The sequence below is a fragment of the Lontra canadensis genome, unplaced genomic scaffold (genome assembly GCF_010015895.1).
Source record: "Lontra canadensis isolate GAN:19392208 unplaced genomic scaffold, GSC_riverotter_1.0 scaffold26, whole genome shotgun sequence".
Taxonomy (NCBI): Eukaryota; Metazoa; Chordata; class Mammalia; order Carnivora; family Mustelidae; genus Lontra; species Lontra canadensis.
This window is the reverse complement of record NW_022631020.1, coordinates 19,026,533-19,053,574: the sequence shown is the minus strand read 5'-3', so window position 1 is coordinate 19,053,574 and position 27,042 is coordinate 19,026,533. Positions and strand designations below refer to the sequence as shown.

The 27,042-nt window shown below is 36.5% G+C and overlaps 1 protein-coding gene across 13 annotated transcripts in view; it reads right to left on the bottom strand.

Moving 5' to 3' along the window:
* Nucleotides 1–750: 750 nt before the first annotated feature.
* The window catches only part of MYCBP2 (MYC binding protein 2), a 262,254-nt gene continuing 235,962 nt past the window's right edge, over nt 751–27,042 (bottom strand). For all 13 annotated transcript variants that reach the window (XM_032864195.1, XM_032864196.1, XM_032864197.1 and 10 more), the window contains 15 exons: nt 24,041–24,121; nt 22,715–22,981; nt 21,942–22,225; nt 20,453–20,549; nt 18,395–18,514; nt 16,561–16,662; nt 15,716–15,844; nt 15,209–15,341; nt 13,919–14,022; nt 12,465–12,653; nt 11,547–11,654; nt 10,142–10,351; nt 7,274–7,381; nt 6,456–6,621; nt 751–1,581 (listed from right to left, as the gene is read on the bottom strand). In XM_032864195.1, coding sequence (XP_032720086.1) covers nt 1,466–1,581; nt 6,456–6,621; nt 7,274–7,381; nt 10,142–10,351; nt 11,547–11,654; nt 12,465–12,653; nt 13,919–14,022; nt 15,209–15,341; nt 15,716–15,844; nt 16,561–16,662; nt 18,395–18,514; nt 20,453–20,549; nt 21,942–22,225; nt 22,715–22,981; nt 24,041–24,121 — 2,214 coding nt within the window. In that variant the 3' untranslated portion in view covers nt 751–1,465. The remainder of the gene's footprint in view (nt 1,582–6,455; nt 6,622–7,273; nt 7,382–10,141; nt 10,352–11,546; nt 11,655–12,464; nt 12,654–13,918; nt 14,023–15,208; nt 15,342–15,715; nt 15,845–16,560; nt 16,663–18,394; nt 18,515–20,452; nt 20,550–21,941; nt 22,226–22,714; nt 22,982–24,040; nt 24,122–27,042) is intronic.

Sequence of the window (27,042 nt, the reverse complement as noted above, 5' to 3'; positions counted from 1 at the left end):
TTACATATTTTTCCTAATGCCTTTCTCTGCCCCTTGAAATAACTACTTATTCTTCAAGATGGCCTTTCTTCAAGCTCAAATGGCCTCTTATTTACTCCTCTTCCAACAACAACAACAACAACAAAAACCAATACTAACAACAGTTTTTCCTAAATCCTGAAGCATAGGACTTGGACATGTTTATGAAATTTATTAGAAGATTCTCTGAATAGTTATCTGTGTTCAGATTTGATCTTTTCAAGTTTCTTCAAAGCAAACATTATATTGACAAATCGATTATACATTTTTAACAGTGGGAATGTAGAACAAAACTGATCAAAACTTTTGGCATTCTCATGAAATAAACACAACCAGACTTATGATGACTCATAAGTCAACAGTTTGTCAATTTCATGAATTAACTGTAAAATAGATCTATAGAAACTACACTGTAGTCTGTAAAAAAAAAAAAAACACCTAGTGATTTTGTTGATTACTTTATAAAAGTTTAATAAGGGCCTGGTTAATATGATGGGGGTTGGCCAATTTCCTAAATGTTTTCTTTTCCTGTCTTTGGCATATGTCTGTTTATTAACATACATAATTATATGTTCTTCTCAGTGTTTAAGATTCCAAAATGTACTTCAATACTATTCTTCTTTTCCCTATGAGTTATGAAAGTCATCTTTGTGCTTTGTTAGTGAATTTGGATGGATTTTTAGATCTTAAAGGTATTTACATTTTGTTCTGAAGCAATGGCTCACACAGTTGTCAGACTTTATCACTGTATAAAAATGTACAGTGGTTTATTGACATGTACATTCCAATATGTTTACAGCTGCAAGATAATGAGGCACACTCCGTATTGCACTTCATTAAAATTTCAGGCTCAATGTAACCTAGAAGTTTAAATGAAACTGCATTTGTAATTTAGTAATTCTTATACAGGACAAACATTGATATCTTTATATACAGTGTGATACTTATTACATTTATATGCCAGTCCTAACACAATTTTTTTTTTTTAAATAACAGTCTAGGAAATAAACCAGAATATTCCTCTTTTCATCCCTACCCGTGATGCAATTATACAGGATTACAAAAAGGCAGTATACAATAAACAATGATTATTTTTCTTTTTTGCTTGAAAGCCAGCATCATTCTTAGTCCATGGGCATGGCGATTCTTTTATATCAATTAACTATAAATGTTCAATGCTTCACAGGCCAGTGACGGTAATGGCCACATGCAAACACCTCACAAGTTTGATGTCTTGGTTCAAAAGAAGATAAACCGAAAGAATGGGGAAATTTTCATAGCAAGAATTATGTACATGGTATTTGGCATCCTTCTTGCACTGTGAATGGTTCATTTTCATGGATGTAAAAATGGTCCCGTCCTTATCCTGAGCAGAGTTTAAACTTTACCACATCCACTTGGGGGATGAAGGCAACTTTTTCTCTGTAGACAAAGGAATCTGAGTGTTCTAAAAAGTGTGAGCATTTCTGCACACTCCACAACCCAGAGCAAATTCTTCCCCAGTGGGTGGATGAACAACATGGAGTGGACATTCAGTTCCTTCTAATTGTTTGCCTTTGGGACCTGTATAAATTTTGAAGGAGGCAAAAGAATATAATTTAAAAAACCCCCACATACATAGAAACCTAATGTAAATATAAATCACCAATAATTTATTCAAAGAAGTAATATGGCTATGGTTACACAAATATAAAATTTAAAAATTATTTTTCTAACTACAAAAATAAAAACATTTGCCATAAAAAATTCAACATACCAGGTATATACAACAGAGAAGGGACAGAATCCTTTATCCACAACATCCTCCTTAGAAATAACCCTTATGAGCCATAGATCTTATTCTATTCAGAATGAGTGAGATACATCATCTAAAAATTTTTTATTTTTTAAATTGAAGTATAGTTGACACAGAATGCTTCAGCTTCAGGTGTATAATATAATGATTCCACAGCATCTAAACACTATGCTACGCTCACCACAAGTGTAACTACCCTCTGTCACCTACAAAGCTGTTCTAATACCATTGACCATATTTTCTATGCTGTACCTTTCACCCCCATGACTTATTCCATAACTAGAAGCCTGCATCTCCCACTCCTGCTTTACCCATTTCGTGCTGCCCCAATTCTGGAACTATCAGTTTGTTCTCTGTTTTTATAGGTCTGTTTCTGCTTTTTTGTTTTGTTTTTTAGATTCCACATTTAAGTGAAATCATACAGTATTTGTCTTTCTCTGACTTACTCCACTTAGCATAATACCTTCTAGGTCCATCCATGTTCTCACAGATGGCAAGACCTCATTCTTTTTATGGCTGTGTAACATTCCTGTGTGTGTGTGTGTGTGTGTACACACACCACATCTTCTTTATCCATTTATCTACCAATGGACACTGGGATTGCTTCTGTATCTTGGCTATTGTAAATGCTACAGTAAACATATGGGTACATATATCTTTTTGAATTCGTGTTTTCATTTTCTTTGGGTAAATACCCAGTAGTGGTGTCACTAGATCATATGATATTTCTATTTTTATTTATTTTTTTAAGTAGGCTCCATGTCCAGCATGGGGTCCAAAATGGGGCTTGAACTCATGAACCTGAGATCAAGACCTGAGCTGAGATCAAGACTCAGAGGTTTAACTGACTGAACCTCCATATTGTTTTCCACAGTGGCTGCATCAGTTTGCATTCCCGCCAACAGTGCACGAGTGTTCTTTTTAGTGCACTTGTTATTTCTTGTCTTTTTGGTTCTAGCCATCCTGATGGGTGTGAGGTGACACCTCACTGTGGTTCTGATTGGCATTTCCCTGATGATGACTGATGATGAGCATTAGATACATCATTTTACAGCAAAGAGCGATGAACAAAAATGGTCATGAAAACCCATCAGTTCAGTTAAACAGAAAATTATTCTGGATGAGAGAATATGGAAACTTTGTATAAAATGTTTTTCTCTAAGTAAGAACAAATTTAAGTGTGAATAAGCCATGTTACCCTTCTACCTCTCTGAAAAAAAAGCACATACTGATGAATGGGAAGACTGATTATTAAAGACTGTTATTTTTAAAAGTATCTGAAGGGAGATTAGTAGAAAAATGAAAATCAGTATAAATATATGAATGGTAAAATAATATAAAATTTAACAATCTGGAAGAAGCATATGGGGAAGATACAAACTTAATAATAATCAAATAGATGAAGCTTAAAAATGGACAGTAAGGAGGGCATGCGATGTAATAATGTAATAAGACTGACGAATCACTAAACTTTACCTCTGAAACTAATAATACACTATGTTAATTAACGGAATTTAAATAAATAGAAAAAATAAAAAATAAGAATAAAAAATGTATAAAAACCTGTATTTTTCTAACTTAAGTGCATGACACCACAACGATGGTTCCTGCAAACTGCAGTTCTTGTTTTTTTTTTCTGGGACAAAACAAAGGGTCATTTATTCAACAGCATTTACTTGGTGCCCGATGTTTGAACGGTGTTATATCAGGTGCTTGGGATGTAAAAACTAACAGTACATGGCCCCTATCTTCAAGGAGTTCATAATCTAATCATGATGGTGAAAAATTATAGTAGTAAAAGTAAAAACAAAAGAAAACATACCTGCAGACCTCTGCATGCTTACTACTGAGGCACTGGTCTAGTATATCAACTCAATCTTCTATCAGTCAGAGGCAGGAACTATTGTCCCCACTTTGCAGATAAGAAAACTGAGGCAAAATTAACTTAATCTTTCTTGGTTCTTAGGTCCCTCATCTTTAAAATAGACACAGCAATATTTAACTCAAAGGAAGCTGTGAAGGTTAAGTATCCTGGCACAAAAAAGGTAATTAGTAAATATTTTAGAAAGTAATAGAGGAATTATCTACTTTAACTTAATTTGGACTCTTGTCCTCGTCCATATATCAAATGAATTGGAATTAGTGGGTTCACTGTGCTTAGAGAATCAATCCTCTGTCCTTCTAGGTAAAATGCATGGCCGTCTTCCCTGCTGATTTCACTGTGGGGTCTGCATTAATTCTATTCTAGTTCTCTGAAGGAATGGATGAATTAGAGTAAATCAGTGTAAATATATGAATGGTAAGCAAATATATGAATGGTCCAGCAAGAGGCTGGACAGCATGCCTCAGTCTGAACGTTAGGCCAGCTATTGAACCTCCTCTCGAGCCCTGAACCTTCCAACTGTGTGGGTGGGGATAACACCATCTACCTTATACGTAGTAAAAACTATGTAAGAAAATACATGTGAGGGGCACATGGGTGGCTCAGTCGGTTAACTGGGCTCCTCGCTTGGCGGAAAGCCGGCTTCTCTCTCTGCCTGCAGCTTCCCCCAGCTTGTGTGCTCTCTGACAAGTAAATAAATAAATAAAATCTTAAAAAAGAAATGAAGAAAGAAAGTAGATGTGAAAATGCCCAAGACTGATGTCCGTTCTTTCCTTCTGCCGTCTCTCTAAATCCTTTCTTGCCTCATTCCTCTGGTTCACGGCTGTTGCCAGGGTGAGGTCCCTGTGTTGGCTGACCTGCGTGATCGTGTGAATTGTGAGGGGAGGCCTTGCCTTGTCTGGAACCTCTCAGTGAGGACCCCTCCTCTCCACAATATCCATCTTAGTTTAGCTAATCTGATCACTTTCAGTGTTTGGTTGTTGTTTTGTCTTTGTTTCTGAACATAGAAACATAGAAAGAACATAACTCTTTCATTAAGTAAAATGTGGACTTTCCCTGATGATATTGCTGGCCTCTAAACTTCCTCAACTATAAGCCGCTGACCTCTTGCGCTCCTCTACGTCACAAAGGCCAGGGAGGAAGACTGACTCCCCTGGTTCCCCTTTACTTCCAGACCACAACTTACAACTTCCATTCAGTAACAACAGCCCGCCCAAGCTAACCCAATCCAAACACTGCCCCCATCTCACTCCCTTCATCTGCTTACCACCCTTCTCCTGCTATTAGGTTTCACATCTTTATTTAGGCCATTATCCTAAAGACCTAGCCTCACATTATTCTGATCTTGCTTCTTTCAAAGTCTATCACATCTCCTTAAATAAAAAAAAATTTTTTAGAAGGGGAACAGTGTAACAATTTATTTTTGACATGAAGAAATAGAAGTAGCCATACTAAAACAAAACAAAACCAAACCACCCTACTTATTCTTTCTGGATAATAGATTTCTCATGGTTTAAAAATCAAAATGTTACAAAATGGTATATAATAAGTCACTTGTCCCCCATTTCTACCCATCTTCCTGGTTTTTCCCCATAGCTAGTTAACTTTATTAACTTCTAGTGTATTGTTCCAATATTTAATGCACATATAAACAAATACAAGTATATATTTTCATTTCCCCTTTCCTTACAAGACTGTGTGCTATATCCCCTGTTCTGTAACTTGATTTTTCATGTAACAGTCTCCTCTACATCTTTCCAGATTAGTACACAGAAACTCCATTTTCATCATTATTTTCTCTCTTTGATGGTGCACAGTACTTAGTATTTAATTACCCACCTCCTGGATACTTGAATTGTTGACGAATTTTTATTATTATAAGCAATAGCCTTGCACATTAGCCTTTTTTATTTACTTCACATATGTACGTATATCCCCAGAAATGGGACCGTTGAAGGGTAGATGTGTTTGCAATTTTGAGAGACACAATCAAATGGCTTTTTCTATAGGTTTCTAGCATCTGCACTCTGATAAGCAATGGATGAGAGTGTGTTTCCCAGCTTTAACAAAATTGTGTATCGTGCTGTAAGTACTTTTGTGTGTATTTTCACCAATTTCAGATATACCTCATGAAAATTCTCCTGTACGGTCACGTTTACCTCACCTTCCACTTCTCTCCCTTCCCACCTCATTGGAACCATCAGGCTCCTGATCTCTTCCAATGTTTTCAGTTTCTTTTGGTTTCATATTCTTATTTTTCTCAGCCTGACCTCCATACACAATCATTTTTCCTGTATTCTCAGTGGCTTAACTCCTTGGCTTTCTGATGCTCACTACACTGCCAATTTCCAGCCATTCTAGATCAAATCAGATCAAATCACTTGTTCATTTCATGGCACTGGTTCCGGCTTCTCAAAAAAAAAAAAAAAATCACAGAAATCCTTTAAAATGGTTATATTATCAATTCGTAACTTCAAACTTCACATGGCCCTTTAGTGCCAAAGAGTGATTCTTTTACTAATCTTTAGCTGATTTTTCTTCTTCTCCAGGCAACGGTCTCCATTACAACTTCTAACCTCTCATCACCATGGTGTTCTTTCTACTTCACTCAGAATGTCAGAAGCTTACAAGGGCCAAGAAATTCCCTCTGATTCTTCAGGCTAGTTTGAACTGGGTTTCTGCCACTTGGAACAGTTATCATGTGATCATTAAACTAGAAAGTATATACATCACAATCACTTAAAAATATTAAAAGCATACCTGCAGGACAGTGTGGTAGTTCTTCCTTGGGAATGCTAGTCATTCTTTGAAAATCATCATGACAAGCATTACAAAAATGTGTCGTTCCAAAACAGAAAAAAACAGCCACTGAACAGCAGTAGCGACATTTATATTCCAAAAAGTCTGTGCCATGTTTTGGACACATCTATAGCAAAAGAAAATACATAGACGCAAGATTATAGCAAGTCTATTTCAATTATACTTAAGATAGTCATGTATATATAGCTCAGTGGTTCATATTTTCTGAGTACACATAACTCTCAAAACTGACTGAAAAACTGGTGATAGATACATGAAAAAAATTAATGAATAAATGTGTGGCTTTGTCCAAAGGTTCTAGAGAAAGCCCCAAACTCTCATCTCAGATCTATCAGAACCAATCTGATTTAATAAATAAGACAATTTCCTGGTGACTTGTTCCTGGTCAGCCAAACTGAATAGTTGATATTTCATTTATCTCTCAGTCTCACAGCTGTATTGTGAAGATTTCGAAGACTGGAGTGAGGTAAACCTAAAACTGTGGCTGTAGGTTTAAGAAAATGAACTAAGGAAATTTATTACTTGTTGAAATATGGTGACTATTGCATGGAGGACAAAATTATAAAATACAAATACCATCCAAGAGAATAATATCTATGAATTAATTTGGAAACTTATACACTGCTGTATAAACATCAGAAAACACTGGGCAAAAAACCTGCTATCCTATTCCCACAATATTAGTTATATTATTATTTTTGGAAAAAATAGAGGTTTAGATTTCTAAACTATCCTTTCTAATAAAATGTTCTGCCCACCTGAGCCCTGGACACATCAGAACAGGCACCACAAATGAGCTCTCTGGGATCATAATCATCCCCTTGTCCAGCCTCAGCATCACAACGAGCTTCGCCACCAAAATATGCCTATGGAAAGAACACAATTAGATTACAGTGGGAAAAAAGACAACCTTGCTATGGGAGATACAGTACGAGCATAGTGAAAGTAAGATCAAAAGTCTTAGAAAATATTATTATCCATTAAACACTCCCTTGCAATGCCAAGTAGATGCCTATATGGGTGGATCAGGGTATGAAATAAATCTGCTTTAATTTTGGAATAAACTCATGCTTACAGTAGGAAGTTCAAACACTGTGCTGTCAAACCAAAATAACGAGAGAATGTATAATATCTCAAATAAATATCAAGAATAAGATATTAAGTAATGATGAGAAACTGCTTTTTCAGAGCAAAATTTGAGTAATTTTTCTCATTTTGAAGTATTAAATGTTTCCTCATACTGGTTTGATAAATATGCTCAAAAAATTTCTGAATTTTAGGGGTGCCTGGGTGGCTCAGTGGGTTGAGCCTCTGCCTTCAGCTCAGGTCATGATCTCAGGGTCCTGGGATCGAGCCCCGCATAGGGCTCTCTGCTCAGCAGGGAGCCTGCTTCCCCCACCCCAACCTCTGCCTGCCTGTTTACTTGTTGTCTCTGTCTGTTAAATAAATAAATAAAATCCTTAAAAAAAAAAAGAAAGAAATTTCCGAATTTTAATACTGTAGTAAAAGAATATGCCTAAAAAAAATATTAGTACACAATTAGAATCCTGGGGCTAATGGGACAGAACAAAAAAATCAATTTTGATCATACAAAAATTTTTAAAAAGGAAAACAAAGGGGTGCTTGGCTGGCTTAGTCAGTACAGCACAGGACTCTTAATGTTGGGGTTTTGAGTTCGAGCCCCATGTTGGACATAGAGATTACTTAAAAAAAAAAGGGAAGAGAAATTTGGTGATTCCTTAGAAGAATGCTCATACTTATAAAGCTACACTGTATAAAGAACTCAGCAGTATCTAATATACATACTTGATAAATGAAATGATGTCGGTGGATGGTTTATCTGTATTTGCTCTGGACACAAAATAAATGAGGCCAATTATAATTGGGGCAATCTGCATGGACAACATGTCCCACAGCCATGTCCATACTTGAGGATAAACAAGATGAGTCAATATAAATCTATTATCTGCACCAGAAAAACAGGTCAAAAGACAGGCTCCATTGATAAAGAGGTTATAAATGGTTATCCACCAGCTAAATCTGGCCTCAGAAGTATTTCATTTGTCCTGAGGTCTACTGTTTACTTCAGCTGCTTCTCTTTTCCAGATTCCCTGCTTAGCTTCCTAGACACTGGACTGTCATCCCTGTGGTAATGAATTAACTATTCGTCTTGCCTTGAATGTATATATATTTATCTGCCTTTCCACCTATTCAGCCTTCCATTCATTAGTTGTATTTTCTTTTTTGTTACATTGGGAGACTACGTACTTTTCATTTACAGATTCCTTCAGTCATTTATTCATTCTCTAATTAACATAATGTCAAGTACTGGAGAAAGAGAAATGAAAACCACTGTCTTTGTTCTCACAGAACTTATCAAATGATGCAGAGAAAAGTGAATCAGTAATCATAATGCAAAATACGGAGTCCTACAAAGAAGGTATGCAAGAGATCAACGTCGTGATAGCAGAGTGGAAGTGTGGGCACATTACAGAGGAGGTGAAACGGAAGTGTGATTAGACAGATTTGGCTCTGCATACAAGCATGTCACTTTGGGTGGGTGTCAGGTCAGAGTAAAGTGCAGGGGAGGAGTAGGGAAGAGCATTCCATGAAGATGAATAGCCTATGCAATGGCACGAGTTTGGGGAGTTGTAGGCTGCTCGGTATTTTGTAGTATGGGGCACAAATGGTAGCATTTTGGGAAATGAGACTATAGATGTGGACAGGTGCTACACAGGATCAGAAGCAGAAAAATGACACATCAGATCTGAGGTTCTGAAATATTCATCTACTAGCAGCGATAGAAGTGTAAAGGATGGAATGGAAGGCGTACGGGCTCCACACAACGGGCCAAGTAAGAAGCTACTATAACTACCAAAGAAAATGATTAGGGTTATGGAAGATGTAACAGAAAAAAAGAACTCAGAGAGATTTAAAGACAGAATTGACAGGACTTTGTAAATAAAGATTGGAGAATGAGAGAGTCAAAGTTGATGACCATAATACTCCTCATGTGGACTCCCAAGTTATGTGTGAGAAATTCAAATGTCTGGAAAGCAGTTAAATATTTTGATCTAAATCTCAAAAATTTTGGAAGGTCAGAATGGTAAAGATGTTTGGCAAAGACGTGGATATACAGGAGCTCAGCAAGGGTAAGGAGGCTATTATTAGGCATGAATACAGTGCTAAGAAACTAAATATGTAATGAGGAGGTGAATGAAAAGGAGTTAAAGACAACCATCCAGAAGGGAAGGATATCATGAGTACTATCCTGGAAGCCAAGGAATTTTAATGAGAAAATGGTGAAAAGAGTCAAGTAGGAGACATTTATTTAAGAACCAAATGGATTTGCCTAGCAGATTACTGATGTCAAGCAGCTCAGGTAGAGCAACAGAGCATGATTTGGAAATAGTCTGTAAAGGTAAAAAAACAAAAACAAACAAACAAACAAAAAAACCCAAACAAATTAAGTAAAAAAAAATTCAACTTCGAATGTAATATCAAGCTTTTTGATTTTTAACTTCAGACGTAAGATGTAAGAATTAGATCGCATTATACAATTCAGGTCAGAATCTGAATCACCTAAGTAATCTCCAGTTCTTAAAAATTTCTAGTTTACAGCATACCTTTCTGCATTTGTAGCAGACATAATATGCATATCTGTTCATGGCATAGCCAGCTGGGTCATTATAAAATCTCACACCAGGAGTTGTGATAGCTTCACTCTTATGCAGACCTTCATATTCCAATCTCATTAAGGCTTTTCTTCTGACATCCTCATAGAGTTCTTTTATTGGATCAAGCAGGTCTTTTAATACTATATGATTTATTTTGTTCTGAAATTTAAAAAATGAACATTCCTTAGCAAAATCATTTATCTATGAATCCAATAAATATTTAAGTGGGTACCTAAGAACTAATAAGCACTATGCCAGGAGATCACCAGAGAGTGAATGTTTTCTCAATAAAATGCCGGTTAGAAATAAATCTGTAAAATCCTCACAAGCCTATATTTTTCTAAGATCAGGGACAACAGGGGAAAATGGGACATATAGCACAAAAATTCTGTTTCATTAGCTTCATATTTCCTGAGTCTGAAATGTTACCTCTGGTTGCCTTAGCTCTTCTGGGAATAAAAGGTTGCCTTGCTGCCACAAATAAGACATACTCCCTCTATGTGGTTCCTTGGGGCTAGGTAGATGCCAGGTGACAGCAATGAGGAGGTAGCATTTTCTGTATCATGTTCATATATCATTTCCTAAATGTGACCTTTCTTTGTGGCACACCACATGAGAAGAGAGGGCAAATTACTACAATCCTATTGATTGTTCCTCCGTCTAACTAAGCAATGATTGTGCTGTCTTTCTACGTTAAACCCTTTTATACCAGTCTGCACATCTTCTGGAAATAGGGAGAGCTTAAGAGAACAAAAAGAAATGAAGAATGAATTGAGAAGGCATGGTCAATCATAATCTTAAACAAAGGTTTTTTTTTTTTTTAATTAATCATCACTGTCTTGCCAAAACAAGTGGTCACTTTGCTTACTATCTTTAAAGAGATGTGGCAAAATGTCAATAATTTTCTCCTTATTTTACCTAAGATTCTAAAAGAAACTTGTTTTTTCAGGCTTCATCTTTAATGGCAGGTGTCAGAGTCTACAAACACCACAGGCTCATTCATTATGGTAGTCATCCGTTGTCATGTTACACAATCTGAACTCTGAAGGGTCTAAAAGTGGTGACAAATGCCCTTTAATGCGTGATGTCTAAATGAATTTTCTGATACAATATGTTTAATTCCATTTAATCAGCTTTTAATTGACACTCACCATTTTGAAATGCATTATAACAGACAGAGGGATCTTACAATATTCTCTGGTATCACCTGGATGAAAAGAGTAGAAACTGATGGGGGCTGGGAGGAAAAAGTAAACTGGGAAGGACACCAAGAGATGCGGAAGCATTTATTCTGAAAGATGAAGATAAAGATAAAAATAGATAGAAAGTAGATAATTTCTGAATCTCTCCATACCTTGCAAATGGGACAAGATATAAATCCAAATGTTATCCTTGGACCAAGCCATCTGTTTTCCAAAACTCGTCGGCAGCACTGTAAGTGGAATACATGACTGCAGTCCAGCTTAAATTAAAAAAAAAGAGAGAGGGATATAAGCAAATGTGATAATGATACACACTTGAATAACTGGCAGATTATTCAATGAAGGTGCTAGTTAAAGCAGATAAGAGAAAAATCAAGTTTAGGACAATGAAATTTCCGCCCATTTCTGTTACTCATGAAATATCATTAACTAGGTCTTTAGCTTCTTCCAATTTATTACCCCTTGCATATTAATGCCACCTTATAAAGAATAAGTCAGGTTAGGGAGCAATTTAAAATTATTCCCTTCTGTATCTCGTAGAAGGAAGGAACTACTGATTTAAAGAGTTAAGATTTATTTTTGGAGATCATTCCATTTACCTTGGAATCATAAGAACTGAAAATATAAACCAGTGGTCAAATTTAAAAAGATATATTTAGCAAACAGTAACTTCAATAATATCACTAATATTATAGATGTAGGCATATACATTATGTATGGAGAGGTGTGTACCACTATGTATACACCAATCACACAGTGCTACCATTCTGGGTTTTGGAAATTAAGAATACAGTAGTTACTAGATAATCTAATTGTTTTTTCCTCCCTATGAACATTTTATACATTCTATTGATTATATAGGCTCACACAAATGACAAAGTAAAGCTGAGCACACAAAATGGAAACAGAACATATAGGGACGGAATCGGCCCCTCAAAACGCGGGGAGGTACTCGGGGCACATTTTCCCCCAAGGACGTAAGCATCCGGGGATCTGTTTCTCTCACAGATGTACTTCTATTTCCCATGTTCGACTCCAGGCACACCACGTGCTTTACAAGCTGAGACAACCTGAATAGCTGGTGCTGCCGAGAGCGCCTCGGTGAAGCAGATCATGCACATGTCATCGGCGTCCTGCTTCAGCGTGGTGGCGCTTTTGTCACAGCCATGTAGACAGGGCAGACAGTGCTCTTCATTCTTGACACCTCCACATGGATGGCCACAGGGATGCGTCTTACTACAGGCTATCTTAGCATATTCCTATCAGAGATAAATTATAATGGCATAGAAAATATCAAAAAGGCACACACCCTGATAATTATATCAATTAAATTAATGTTCTCAGATATTTCCCACAGGAAATACATATTAAGGCTATATATTAATAAAGTCATTTTTATTCTTTTTTTCAAAAAAGATTTTATTTATATAAAAGAGAGTGGGTGAGAGCGAGAGAGCTCCCAGAAGCATGAGGGGCAGCAGGCAGAGAAGGCAGAGGGAGAAGCAAGCTCCCCGCTGAGCAAGGAGCCCAACTCGGTGCTCGGATCCCAGGACCCTGGGATCATGACCTTAGCTGAAGGCAGATGCTTAACTGACTGAGCCACCCAGGCATCCCATCACCTTTTTAAAATTTTATTTATTTATTTGAGAGAGAGAGAGAGAAAGCAAGCAGGGGAGGGGCAAAGGGAGAGGAAGAAGCAGGCTCCCTGCTGGGCAAGGAGCCTATGGGAGGCTCTATCCCACTGAACTGAGGGCAGACACTTCACTCACTGAGCCACCCAGGTGTCCCTATTTTTATTCTTTAACTGAATATAACTTAAGGATTATTAGCAAATTTTTTTATTGTGTAATTTCTAAATTTTAATTTAAAATTTTCAGGGTGTAATTTTTCTTTTAATGTGATTAAAAAAATTTCACTTCACATAAAGGGAATGCTGATAAAAAGGGAAATATAATTTTAATCTATTTACTTTTGTGTGTAGTCATGAAGCAAAAAATTTCTGGATATATAATCTCCCAATCACCACCTATCCCCTCACTAAAATGGGTATAAACAACATACAGGTCTCTTTCATTAGCTGGGCCCTATCCAAGTTCTTGCTAACTGAAACGAGGAACTGAAAATACCTGGATGGCATGAAATATGTGTATGGATGTTCAGGACTAAAGAACTCTCAAATACTGGAAGTTGATTGTAGGGAAATAAGTGAATAAAGTAGGTAAGAGGTCAAGGAAATGTAGTCCATAGATTTTTACCTTTTTCTAGCACAAGAGCAAACATTAAATATTTATTATGGTGAAAGCTGATAAACACACACTGTCTATTGGGGTTTGAGAAATTTATCTGATCCATTCTCTAGCTCTGATAAAGCATTTAGGTCTTGACATGGGGATTATATTAATTTAGAAAACTGAAGTGATGATGAGCTGAGCTCTAACTCTTATTTAACATGAAGTAAATACATCACGAGGGAATACATGCTACTCCTTACTGGGACAGCCTGACTATCTAAGCACATACTCACCTGGCAGTCTGCATCAGAACACACACTGCCAACAGCGGATAACTCTGTTCCACTCCTGGAACCACAGAAGCGGCATGCTTCTGAGCTACTTGTGGTTGGCTTGCCTAGGTTCAAGAAGAAAAAGAAAAATCCTCAAGAATAGGTTTTCTACATATTTTAACACAACTAATAGAAAAAACCTACAGGAAAATCAGGTTTGTATCAGTTTGCTATCACTGGGAAACCAGCCTGGCAGTTTTACAGTGGAAGGGTTGTAAGACATCCTAATTATAAGGTAACTAAACACAAAAAAAAGGACAAGAAACTAAAGACCTATTAGAAGTCAAACACATAGGAGGTTGAGCAGATAAGGCAAATCCCAGCTCCAAAAGCATAGTTCCACACAAAACAGAATAATAAAGGTTATGTAAGAATATACAGAAGAAAGATAAACCTTTAAGAATTTCTATAATAATAAAATTACAAGGCATAGAAGAAAACCTATTGTTAGAGAATATGAAAACTTGAAAAAAAGAAGAATTCCCATCCAAGGGACTAGTACTGACAGAGCAATATGAAAAGGAAATTAAATGTCTGAAACAGTCAGAGAAGGAACGCAAGCCATAAAACAAGAAGAGAACAACAGGAAAAAAGACAGGAAGATATGAATGCAGACCAAACTCATTTTAAAACACAGATACCAAAATTCTAAATGTAACAGTAATAAATGGAATTCAGCAATATTTACAGGAAAAATAGATTTTTAAAAAGGATAGCTTTACTCATGAATACAAGGATGGTTCAACATTAGAACATTTATTAATGTAATATATGACCCTGATAGACTATAGGAGAAAAAATCAAGTAGGAGAAAAAAAGACCACGCTCTCGTAGCATAAAAAATTAATATGAGTGGAGTTGTGTTTGTTCAGATTTTTACTAACTCCAACATCATAAATTTGTGTCAGTCAGACTGTAGAAGTACTGAAAATTAAGAATCTCTAAGATTCAATGTAACTTTAAGCTGAGAATCTCAACCAGATTTACTTTAGAAAACCATGTGTTTTGGAGATAAAATGACTTGCTCGAGGGCACATATCTAGTCAGTGACAAAGCAGATCTCCTTACTTGAAGTCTAATGCCTCTCTGCTATAGAACATTGTCCAGCACATGTAACAACAGACAGTAATTAATGATGCCATAGTTATCAGAATACTCAAAATAATCCACATTAAGTAATTCACAGTAAGTAAAGAACATCAAGTTAAATCCTAAGCAGCAGGCATGGTTCAATCCTAAATCCTCCACTACCTGTGTGCTCTCGGAATTCCACCATCGCCTTCATTGTTTTAGAATCTGCTAGTGCCATCAACCAGAACAATTTGGTTCTACCACAACCTTCATGAAGGTCAACCTTGATAGCTTCTTCTTCTTCTTTGAAGACCTATTGTTTCATTAAAGAAAAGGGAAAAATATTTTATTTTTCACTCTGAAGAAGGAAGTATAAAATTTAATTACTCAATAACAATAATAGTTTTTATTTACTAAGCACTCTAAGAAGTTCTGGACATTTCCAGTCTTGTTCTGAATCTTGACAATGACCCCATTTTTATAAATGTGGAAACTAAGTCTCAGGTTAGCCGACTGTCTTGATTTACACAGTGATAAATGAGGCGGCTAGGAACTCCACTGAGGCTCTGACCGCAAAGTCCCTTTCTTCCCATCACAGCAAGCCTCCTTCCCACATTTATTTTAAAATTTACTGAATGTATCCTATGCTACAGATACTGCTCTGCATGTACAGACAGAAGCCGGCACCTGTCTTTGATGAGTCTTGGTTCGCCGATGAAGATGAAGGAATCTGTCACAGTCAGTGCACAGATTTCCACATACGTTGCATAAGATGATGGCTGCAGTTTCTCCATCATCATGGTTGTCACACATAGGCTGAAACAAGGCATTTTCACATGTCATGTTACATTTGCAAGAATGTCCCAGATGCTCATAAAAATGGAATGTAATTTATTCACAACAATAACGTTATTGTTCTGAAGTCTATTAGGAATTTAAAATCTGAACATTAAACAGAATTATGGCAAGTGTATTCAAGTACAAAAGCCCCTAATTCAATAATTAATGTGCTGAACAGTTTCAATGATTAATAAAATAAGCATGTATACTTTGATTAATGAGTTAAGCAACTTTCTTCCCCCTATGTTCAAACATTCTGTATGCTAAATGAATAAATGATTCATTTTGAAACTTGAACCTTAGTGAGAAAATGTTGAAAGGGCCTTTATAAAGTCTTCCCTCCCAGTGCGCCTAGGGATACCTATCAAACTACTTTAAGTACTGTGTATTTGTGAATAAATGATATGTCATGGTGCCTCACTTACTGCTCTTATTTCCTTCTTACCATAAGACTGATAAAGCTCTTTTATGTAATTAAAGCCTCTAACACACTATGAAGAGGGGACCCTAAGTGAAACAGACTTGTGAGATGACCATGGGCAACGTGCCACAATTTTCTGCTAATTGTGGAATTTGGACTTGCAGGTGCTTTTTAAAAATTTAAAAATTTAAAAATTTTTTAAAAATGCTAAGCTAGAGCTTACTTATAAAGAAAAACAAGATACATTTTTGTAAAACAATTCTGGTCTTACCATTTGTTTTTGCTGTCCATCCTTTCCCATCCATCTCCCCGAAGAGAGGCGATCTACGTGGTCCTGGTCCAGCACGCACAGTGAAGCTAGAGCAAGCCAGAGCTATTAAAAGGAAAGGCTGTCACAATCCTGAATTTTCAGAGAAGACTTGTAAAGTACTGACTGCTTGACACATTGTAACAGCTCAATAAATGCTAGCTGAATTTGAAAATACATGGATACCCACTGGCACGCAGGTACCAGGCACACGTGCTCACTGCTGTATGGGCCACAGGCACAGTAGGCACTCAAATATTTACTGACTGCTGCTGGATGAACCATTTTGGTTTTTACCTGACATATAACATCCTTTATTGGTCTACTAAGGAAGCAATATATCAGTAAATGAATTTACATATTCAGTATTTACTGTACCGATGCTTCTTTTTTTTTTTTTTAAAGATTTTATTTATTGATTTGACAGAGAGAGATCACAAGTAGACAGAAAGGCAGGCAGAGAGAGAGAGAGGGAAGCAGGCTCCCCGCCGAGCAGAGAGCCCGATGCGGGACTCGATCCCAGGACCCCGAGATCACGACCTGAGCCGAAGGCAGCGGCTTAACCCACTGAGCCACCCAGGCGCCCCATGTACCGATGCTTCTTGCAAATTTTCCCATCTAGTGTCATCTGCCTGAGGCACTATGTTCCAAGCAAGGTGGCACAATGACTTTAATTTGACACAGTCCCATGAGTGGGTGGGTACATATTAAATCCTTCTGGATAATAACAGCTCCTCAGAAGTCTCTGTATACCCCTAAATGCCTAGCACTATCCTTGGTATACTTCATCAGAAGTAAGTAAATGTCTAGCAAACTTTAGAAAATAGGCCTCAGAAACAGTTTAAAACTTTCTGGGGCTTAAAGGGTGAGCTTCAGTTTTTCACGGAAGGATATATTTTTCATTACTGGAAAAGAGTTATTTAAGAAGTGCATATGAGTGTCACCGGACATGAAGAGGAAGACAAGGAAAAACAGAAAAAGGAGAAATAGAAATATGAAGTGTGCAAGGAGAAACGGGGGTGCAGAAGGAAAGCATGTGCGTGCGTGGTGCTAGAACTCTGCTGTTCGAGGAACTGCTTCACAGGTCCACTCACCAGCAGCACAGCATCAAGCAGCTTTTCCTGCCCCAGAGAAAGACAATCTGTCTTCCTTTCCAGACTTCAGAAGATTAAATCAAGCAATTTCTGTCAGTGTTTACTTCTTCCTAATGCTGCCACACTGCCCTGCTTCAAGGAAACCCTTAATCTCTTTTGGATGTACACGGGACATGAAATTTGGTAGGTCAAAGTGACTATAGATGTCTCACCTGAAGAATGCAATCCTACTCTCTAGCTAAGAGAGTCTGCCCCACCTTGTTCAGGGCTTACACTTTTTGCTTTTTAAAAAGTAAGGTCTGTAAATCCAATAGGTAGGCTCTGCTTTAGAATAATTAGGCCATACCAAACGAGTAAGGGAGGGCCTTGTCTTTGAAGGAGTTTCAGTCTATCTGAGCATAAGGCTGACACTGAGTTTACTGTGTAAGCTACAGTAACGACTTTACTAGAAAGACAAAATAATGGAACTTAGCCTTTTCTAACCAGTTGATCTTTAGCCTCCCGCAAAATAACAAAAACAAAATAAAGAACACAACAGTGAGTGTTTATAACCACCATACTTAGTTCATAATTCAAAAAAGCCTTTCACACTTTTTCAGTAAATACAGTATTTGGTAAAAAATTGGATTAAGCTGACTTATTCATTTAAGTTTGTTCAAACTAATTACTGCAATGATAAAGACCACATAAAAAGAAACTCCTACCCTAGTTGTTGCAATACATCTCACTGGAGATCTAAATTCTTCCTCCATCTTGGTCAAGGCAATGATGGTTTCTGCAATGGCATTTTTTGTCACTCGGGACCATGCTTCAGACAGATGACCCTATTGAGAAAGAGAGAATAAGTAACCAGACATGTATAATAGTAATATTAAATTCTCTTCTCTTAGATAAAACTCATCAAAAGGAAAGATTTGTTAGTGCAACTTTTAAAAAAAGATTTTATTTATTTATTTGAGAGAGAGAGGGAAAGAGAGGGAGAGAGTCTCAGAGAGAGAGTGCATGAGTCGGGGGAAGAGCAGAGGGAGAGGGAGAAGAAGAAAGAAGACTCCCTGTTGAGTAAGGAGCCCGCTGTGGGGCTCAATCTCATGACCCTGAGATCATGATGTGAGCTGGAAATCAAGAGCTGGACGATCAACCAACTGAGCTACCACGTGCCCCTGTGAGTGCGGCTTTAGATTCAGGGGCATACTTCTGAAATAAAAATCCTTCACAACGCTATGAAAAATTCAACTTCTAATCACTATTTTAATGATTGGAAAGTAAATAAAAAATCAGGTTCTCAATACTCTTTTTCTATAGAGCTCAAGAGTATTTTCTCTTACATTTAGATAAAAACATAACAGAAGTATTGAAGTATCGGGGGCCTGGGTGGCTCAGTTGGTTAAGCCACAGCCTTCAGCTCAGGTCATGATCCTGGAGTCCGGGGATCGAGTCCTGCATCGAGTCCTGCATTGGGCTCCAAGCTCTGCGGGGAGTCTGCTTCTCCCTCTGACCTTCTCCCCTCTCATGCTCTCTTTCACTCTCTCTCCCAAAATAAATAAATAAAATCTTTTTTAAAAAAGTAGCACTAAAGTATCTATGCTCCAGAAATTTTGATTACGAAGACTTGTTATTGAACACAAAATTTATATAGATAAGTGAATTGCTTTTACATGAATACTAGAACTGGAGAGTATAAATGGGTTCAAATAAAAAGAAAAAAACCTCTTTATTTATTTAAAAAGATTTTATTTATTTATTTATTTGAGAGACAGAGCAAGAGAACAAGCAGGGGGAGCATAAGGAGAGGGAGAAGCAGGCTCCCCACTGAGCAGAGAGCCTGACGCAGGGCTCGATCCCAGGACCCTGAGATCATGACTGGAGCCGAAGACAGACACTTAACTGACTGAGCCACCCAGGTGACCCTACAACTAATAACTTGGTTTTTGCTGAACATAAACACCTGACTACCATAGAATTTAGGTGTTCCTAAATATTTTTCCTTGGTATTTTCATCCAGTGAACATGCTGAGAAAGACTTATTGAAAAGTGAGAAAGTTCTCCATTTTTCCAATTGAGGAAATGTCCTTGCTGTTGGGAAAAGTGACAGAACTTCCTATATCCCCAGAATATCCTCTCTTGCGTCCCATCCATTTGCTATCAGTCTCTTAAGAGGCAGTTCCACTTCCTCCTCCTCCAAGATGTTTTGTCTGATCTCTCTTTCAGAAGCTCACATTCCACAGCATCTTGCCCTCATGAGCCTGAAAATATAATGGAATGTGAGGAAACTAGCATTGTGGAGCAACCAATAAGAGCCCGGTACTTTGAGAAGTAATTCCCTTTTCTCCACACTCCCAGATCTCGCCGAAAAGAACATCTAACGACAATGACAGAGAATATTAATAAAGAAGAGTAAAAGGTTTATATACCAGGAGAACTAAAGAGAATGAGAAACTTTTGTTTTTCCTTTAGGGTTTTGATTTGTCAGGCTCAAAAAAGGTGTATTTCATTTTTTAAGTTTTTAAGTCTTAAAAGCCTAATGTAACGATTCTCAAGTAAATTAACTGGAAAGCTTGAAATGAACAGTTTTCCCAAAGGACAAATTAATCACTGACTGAAAAGACAGATGGCACGATAGTTAACCTACTAAACAGAGGCTTTAAGTAAAGCAAAATAACACCAATGTACTTCTGCTATTAAGGTAGCAGAAAAAGCTCCTTCTTTTAATCAGATTTTGACTGTGCTTCGGTGACATAATGATCAGGAGGACAGGAACTCACTGCGGCCATATCCTTGATAAGTTTAATGATGATCTCTGAGATCTGGGTAGGAGTTGAGCCCTTCATCCACCAATGACTTTCACCTCGACGGACATAACTACAAAGAAAAGTCAGCATTTGCAAACCAACCAGTGACAGTTACAGATAAATACGAGGAAAACTGCTAAATTTCAGCATGCATTTTAATTTTTTAAGTGATTCAAACAACTAAAGAATTTTAAAAAGAAATTAATCAAAATATCACCCGAAGATATTCAACTCCAACCCCGAGAGTAGCTATTCTGATACATGTTCCCTTCCACGTATTTGTTTGTATATTATTTTTGTAGCCTGCATCTTCTAAAACAGAGCTGTTCAAAGCATATTCATAGACCACAAACTATTTGTTACCAATCCACATAGAGAGAGACATTAAGAGCTCGCACCAGAATATGTCAATTCTATTAGTGAGTATATTACTCTTTATTTCAGCTGACTTTTTTTTTCTTTTGTAAGACTATCTAAGATGAAGAAAACAACACACTGATTTATATTCTGGTGTTACTTAATATCATGCACTGGCTCTTTGACTAGACTGTTCCGGATGTCTAATCTTCTGCTGTTATACAAAATTCTGTAACAAACTTCCTTGTATATATTTTTGTACACATGTATAAACATCTAGAAGTAGAACTGGTAGGTCAAAGGATAGGCATATTTTAAACACAGTGATGTTATTAAACTGACATCCAAAAAGGCTGTAGTAATCTACATTAGATGCCATTAAAAAATGCCTATCTTCATAATGCTGCCCAGACAAAGATATTATCCTAATGTTTTAATCTACATACCTCTGATTCCCAGTTAAGTGTCTTTTCCTTTGTCTACTGGCATTTGTAATTTTTCTTCTTGGAACTAAGTCTCTTGTCATATATTTTTCTATTAGTTGTTTGTCTTTTCTCATTAATTTGTAGTCATTTTTTAAATATTATGACTAATAATTTATTCTCTACTATATAGGTGTTAAATATTTTCTGGTCAGTTTATATTTTAAAAACACTTTCATATAATTATCCTTCATTTTTATGTAGCCAAATCTGAGAATTTTTCCTCTGTGACATTTGTATTCTATGTTTTAAGGAGGTCTTCCTGGATTGAAGATTACAAATATATTCTTCTTTAATTTGTCCTAGTAGATTTTTAAAGGAAATATACATAAAGCTTTAATTGATCTCAAGTTTACTTTTGTATATGGTGTGAGATAGGGGCCTACAATATTTTTTCTACATGAGAAGTATTCCAACATTATATTCAACATACGAACATACCTTCCTCTCCCCATTAACTTGAAACTACACCTTGGTTATATACAGCATTCTCTTTTATACATGCATTAGTTGTTTATGGCTTCTATTTGGTAAACAAGCAAACAAGATGGAATTTGAAATCCTGTTCTAATTCTCCAAATAGGATTTACTATTTTATTACTAAAGCAGATGCAATGACCAACCTGGAATTGAAAATCATTGGAAGAGTAACTGTGGTAACACCTTTGCCCACAGTGGTACCAGCTGTTCCTGTGATGGTAGTTCCTTTGGCTTTTAGCTGTACTGTGAGTGCTTTGGCAATGCATCCCAGAAACATGTCCAAGATACCTAGTTTATTCCAATCTCCTTTTTCTGTTGAGTGAATGATATCACTGATATCTGCTGGGGGAAGGGATTTTACTCCTATGATGCTGGCCAGACGATTAGGGGTCACCTCAGGCAACACTCGTCTTAGTAAGGAGGTTACCTGATAAGAAAAATAAAAGGAAAGAATTCGTCTTAAAGACTGTTGTTCTAAAGTTCTCATTTTTTAAAAACGAGCCTAATGGCTGTTCTAGGACTCCAAAAGCTTTCAGAAGGACAAAAATATGATTTAAACACTATTTTAATTTCTGAAGTGGTATAATTACCCCTCCAGGGCAGCAAGAAAAAAACATGTCTTTATTTGGTCAGGAATAAAGAAACATTACACATCCCATGGTAACAAGACGATTAGTAGACAGGATATTCTTTATTGCAACAGCATAGTAGTAAAATAGAACATATTCTGTTCTTCCATATTCTCATTACAATGAGTCAAAAATAAAAAGCATGGAGTTAAAATGCAATCCAAATAACCAAGTAACAAACAATAAAGATCAACAGTTAAGACCCTAAGGTGATTCTCTTTGATAATGTAATTTTTAAGTGTTTTGAGGAACAAGTAAGCCAAAAGGTAGGTGGAATGACCAGTCACCTGTCTCTGGACTCGAGGAGAGGCCGTATGGAGCAGTGAAAAGAGATCCTGGAGCAGAGTTAGCTGCTGAGCCAGATACTGGCGGCCCACGTTAGAGCCACTCAGGGCTAAGACCATAGAGAGCAGCTCAAAGCAGTAAGCATCAGAGGAGGCATCTTCATCATTGGGCTGAGAATTGGCATTTTCTTTGCTTGATATAGCATGTTCCCATTCTTCGCGAACTCTGGTGGCTTCCATGCGAATAGCCTGGACGATGTGAGCACACACCTATTTAAAGACAACACAAAGGATATGTAAAAACCTACCTGCAAACCTGATGCACTACTTCTAGTAAAAAAAAAAAAAAAAAAAAAAAAAAAGACAGGAATGTTAGTTGATAGTCAATTTAATTCTTTCTCCCCATTAATTCTCCATCATACCATCTTAATTCATCTTATAAAAAATTAAGAAAATCTAGCAGATTCCTAGCAGAAATTCTAGCAGAATAAAAATCTTAACATTTAAACCAACTACTATGTAGAAACTATTTATATACAAGTTGCCACTACCCCTGCCTGTGGTTGAAGACATCAAACAAAAACAAATTACCATAATTTATTACTTCTAAGCCATATTTCCTTCCAGATATCATTAGCATTTCTATTCATAACGTGTTTTATAATTGATGGCATTCATAATGTAACTGGCAGCAAATTTTCTTTTTTTAGTGATACATGAAATACAGCACATTTTATAACTGGTAGAATCTAAGATTCAATGATACATTGTTAAAAAGACAAAGCACAAATAAATTTATTTATTTAAATAAGATTTAACATGTTGAAAGTTAAAATGATGGGCTAATTTAAAACCAATGTTTTATTTGACTTCTGAAGGACTGATTATTATGTTATCTAGGTACTCCATTATATGAACAATTTAGCACTACCCCACCCTTTATAATTAAAAATATTAACACTGATTTAGTTAACACTATAATCGCTCAGGAAAAAAAAAATCAACTGACACAAAAAAACAGTGGGAAAAGGAACACAGAAAATGCAAATGAACTTTGATATAGCTGGATATTTGACACTAAAATAAAACAATCTACCTGAAAATGAGAAATAATAAATAGTAGTAAGGTAAGAAACTTAACATTCATAACAAAATCTTTAAAGTGATCCAGGTATGCCTATATACTCTTTCATCTCTAGAAAAAGGCAGATACAGTCTACAGGACCTATAAAAAAGAGTCAGCATAAAAAAGCTTCCATAAATTTTGGAAAATACTTTACACCCTAAAAACAAAAACTGATGAAGACCATGAAATGGCTATTTACCAACCTGTTTTTGTAAATTAGTCAGCTTACTCCTGCTGAATATGATTCCAACCATATGTTCTTTCAGGTCAGCGTCTGATGTTGCCTTTACACACAAAAAGGGAAGAAAAAAAACCCCACCAGGCTCTTTGAATAAAATTTGTATATTTGAACTTAAAGTATCTTGAGAATTAACTATGCAGGTATTTTTTATAAGGTGAATTTATTTTAAATTGAGGTCTGTAACACTAAGACAAAGGGTAAGGTTTGAAGAAACCACTATTGGCTAATGTTGACTATAAAAAAAAAAGAAAAATTTCTGAATTTAAGAAATCCAGAGAAGCATACTACTTTTTCATGAACTTCTTTAATCTGTCAATTTGATTCACTTTAATTACATCTATTTCTAAATTGTGAGATCTACATTTAGTTATTAGAACAACTCAGAAAATGGTATTTGATTAAAAGGGAAATATCCTAACAGAACTCTATGATAATGGTATTCTTAGAGTAGGCTAATCTACTGCTAACAGGAGTCAAAGAAACTTATCATAAGAAGAGAAATAAAGGCTGACATTTTATAGTGCTTATTATGTGAAAGGTACTCTCCTAAGGTTCAGATACACAGCCATATAGTTATCACACACACACACATATTCTTACTTAACCTTCAGAACAAGCCCATAAGGTAAATATGATGTTTGATTTTACAGGTAAGGAAAGTAACGCAAAGTTTCTCTTCTAAGAATAAAAAATGACTCTCAGTTTCACTTTTCTTAGGATAGAGAAAGCTCTTACAAGAGCATGCAATGCCAACCTTATGAAAAAGAGCTGATCATCTACAAAACCATATAAATTTTGGTGCCTATCAGACAGATGAAGTTTGCAACCAGGTTAACTAAAACCCAAATAGACAAGTACATATACAGGTGGACACTTCAAAACTTTCTCTGCACTTGAAAGAATAAGTAAATGAACAAATGATAACCAGTAAAGCTCCTGAAGACTTGAACAAAACTATCAACCAAATTGAACTGATAATTATAGAGTCTCCTCACAAAACAAAAGCAGAGTTCGAGTTCTTTTCAAGTGCATGTAGATATTCGCTAAAATATGTGAGTCAGAATTCAAATTTAACAATTTTAAAAGGCCTGAAATTATACAAAGTAGATTCTTTGACTCCAGTGAATTATACTAGAAATTAGTAACAGAAAGCTATTTGAAAAATCCCCAAATATTTAGAAACTAAACAAGAAACTTCTAAATTATCCAGGGGTCAAGGAAGAAATCAAAATGGAAATAAAAAAAATATTCTGAACTAATGAAAAGAGAAAGAACTTATAACCAACACACCAAAATTTGTAACACTCGACCTAAGCAGTGCTAAAAAGAAAACCGTACCAGTACTTATATAAAAAGATCTCAAGTCTCTGAAACTAGAAAAAGAACAAATCAAACACAAAGCAGATGGAAAGAAGAAATAAAAGAAGATACATCACTATAGATTCTATTGATATTAAAAGAATAATAAGGGTATTTTATTAACAACTTAGACCAAACAATTTAGCAACTTAGATGAAATGAGAAAATACTTGAAGCACAAAACTATCAAAGTTCAGTCAAGAACAGATAACTGCATTAGCCTTGTATCTGTTAAAGAAAGCACAGTGGTAGAATAATTCTCTTGCTAATTGAAATGCTAGCTAGATTATACATTAACAAATGAGTTCTTTTTATACAGTTACTTTATCTTCTTATTTTAAAAGTTCTTTCAGAATTTTCTTAAATAGCTTTGAGATATACAATGGAGCATTACTCAGCCATCAGAAAGGATGAATAGCCACCATTTGCACTGACATAGATGGAACTCGAGGGGATTATGCTAAGTGAAATAAGTTAGGCAGAGAAAGACAATTATCATATGGTTTCACTTACATGTGGAACATAAGGAATAGCACGGAGGACATTAGAAGGAAAGGAAAAATGAAGAGGGGGAAGTCAGAGGGGGAGACGAACCAGGAGAGACTATGGACTCCAGGAAACAAATTGAGGGTTTCAGAGTGGAGGCGGGGTGGAGGGACGGGTTAGTCCCCTCATGGGTATTAAGGAGGGCACGTATTACATGGAGAACTGGGTGTTATATGCAAACAATGAATCGTGGAATGTTACATAAAAATCGAATGATGTGGGGTGCCTGTGGGCAGTAGTTGAGTGTCTGCCTTCGGCTCGGTCATGATCCCAGGGTCCTGGGATCTAGCCCCGCATCAGGCTCCCTGCTCAGCGGGAAGCCTGCTTCTCTCTCTTCCAGTCCCCCAGCTTGTATTCCCTCTCTCACTTGCTCTCGCTGTCAAATAAATAAAATCTTAAAAAAGTAGAACAAAACAAAAAACTAATGATGTACCATATGGTGACCAACATAATTAAAAAAATAGCTAGGAGATATAGTTAACATACTATTCAGTCATTTAAAATATACAATTCAGGGGTGCCTGGGTGGCTCAGTGGGTTAAAACCTCTGCCTTCGGCTCAGGTCATGATCCCAGGGTCCTGGGATCGAGCTCTGCATGGGGCTCTCTGCTCAGCAGGGAGCCTGCTTGCCTTCCTCTCTCTCTCTCTGCCTGCCTCTCTGCCTACTTGTGATCTCTGTCAAATAAATAAATAAAATCTTAAAAAAAAATACAATTTAATGGTTTACAGTATATTAAAAAATGTGCAACTATCACCACAGTTAATTTCAGAGCATTTTCATCACTCCAAAAAAGAAACACTATACCTTTTAGTTATCACTCCCCTAGTTCATTAGCTTCCTTTTATTAAAGAAAAATACACTGACATATCTACTAACATATAACAATATACGGATTATCTTAATGCATAAAAAGAAAAATATTTAAGAATATCCACTTGAGGGGCACCTGGGTGGCTCAGTCATTAAGTGTCTGCCTTCGGCTCAGGTCGTGATCCCAGGGTCCTGGGATTGAGCCCCATATTGGGCTCTCTGCTCCACAGGAAGCCTGCTTCTCCCTC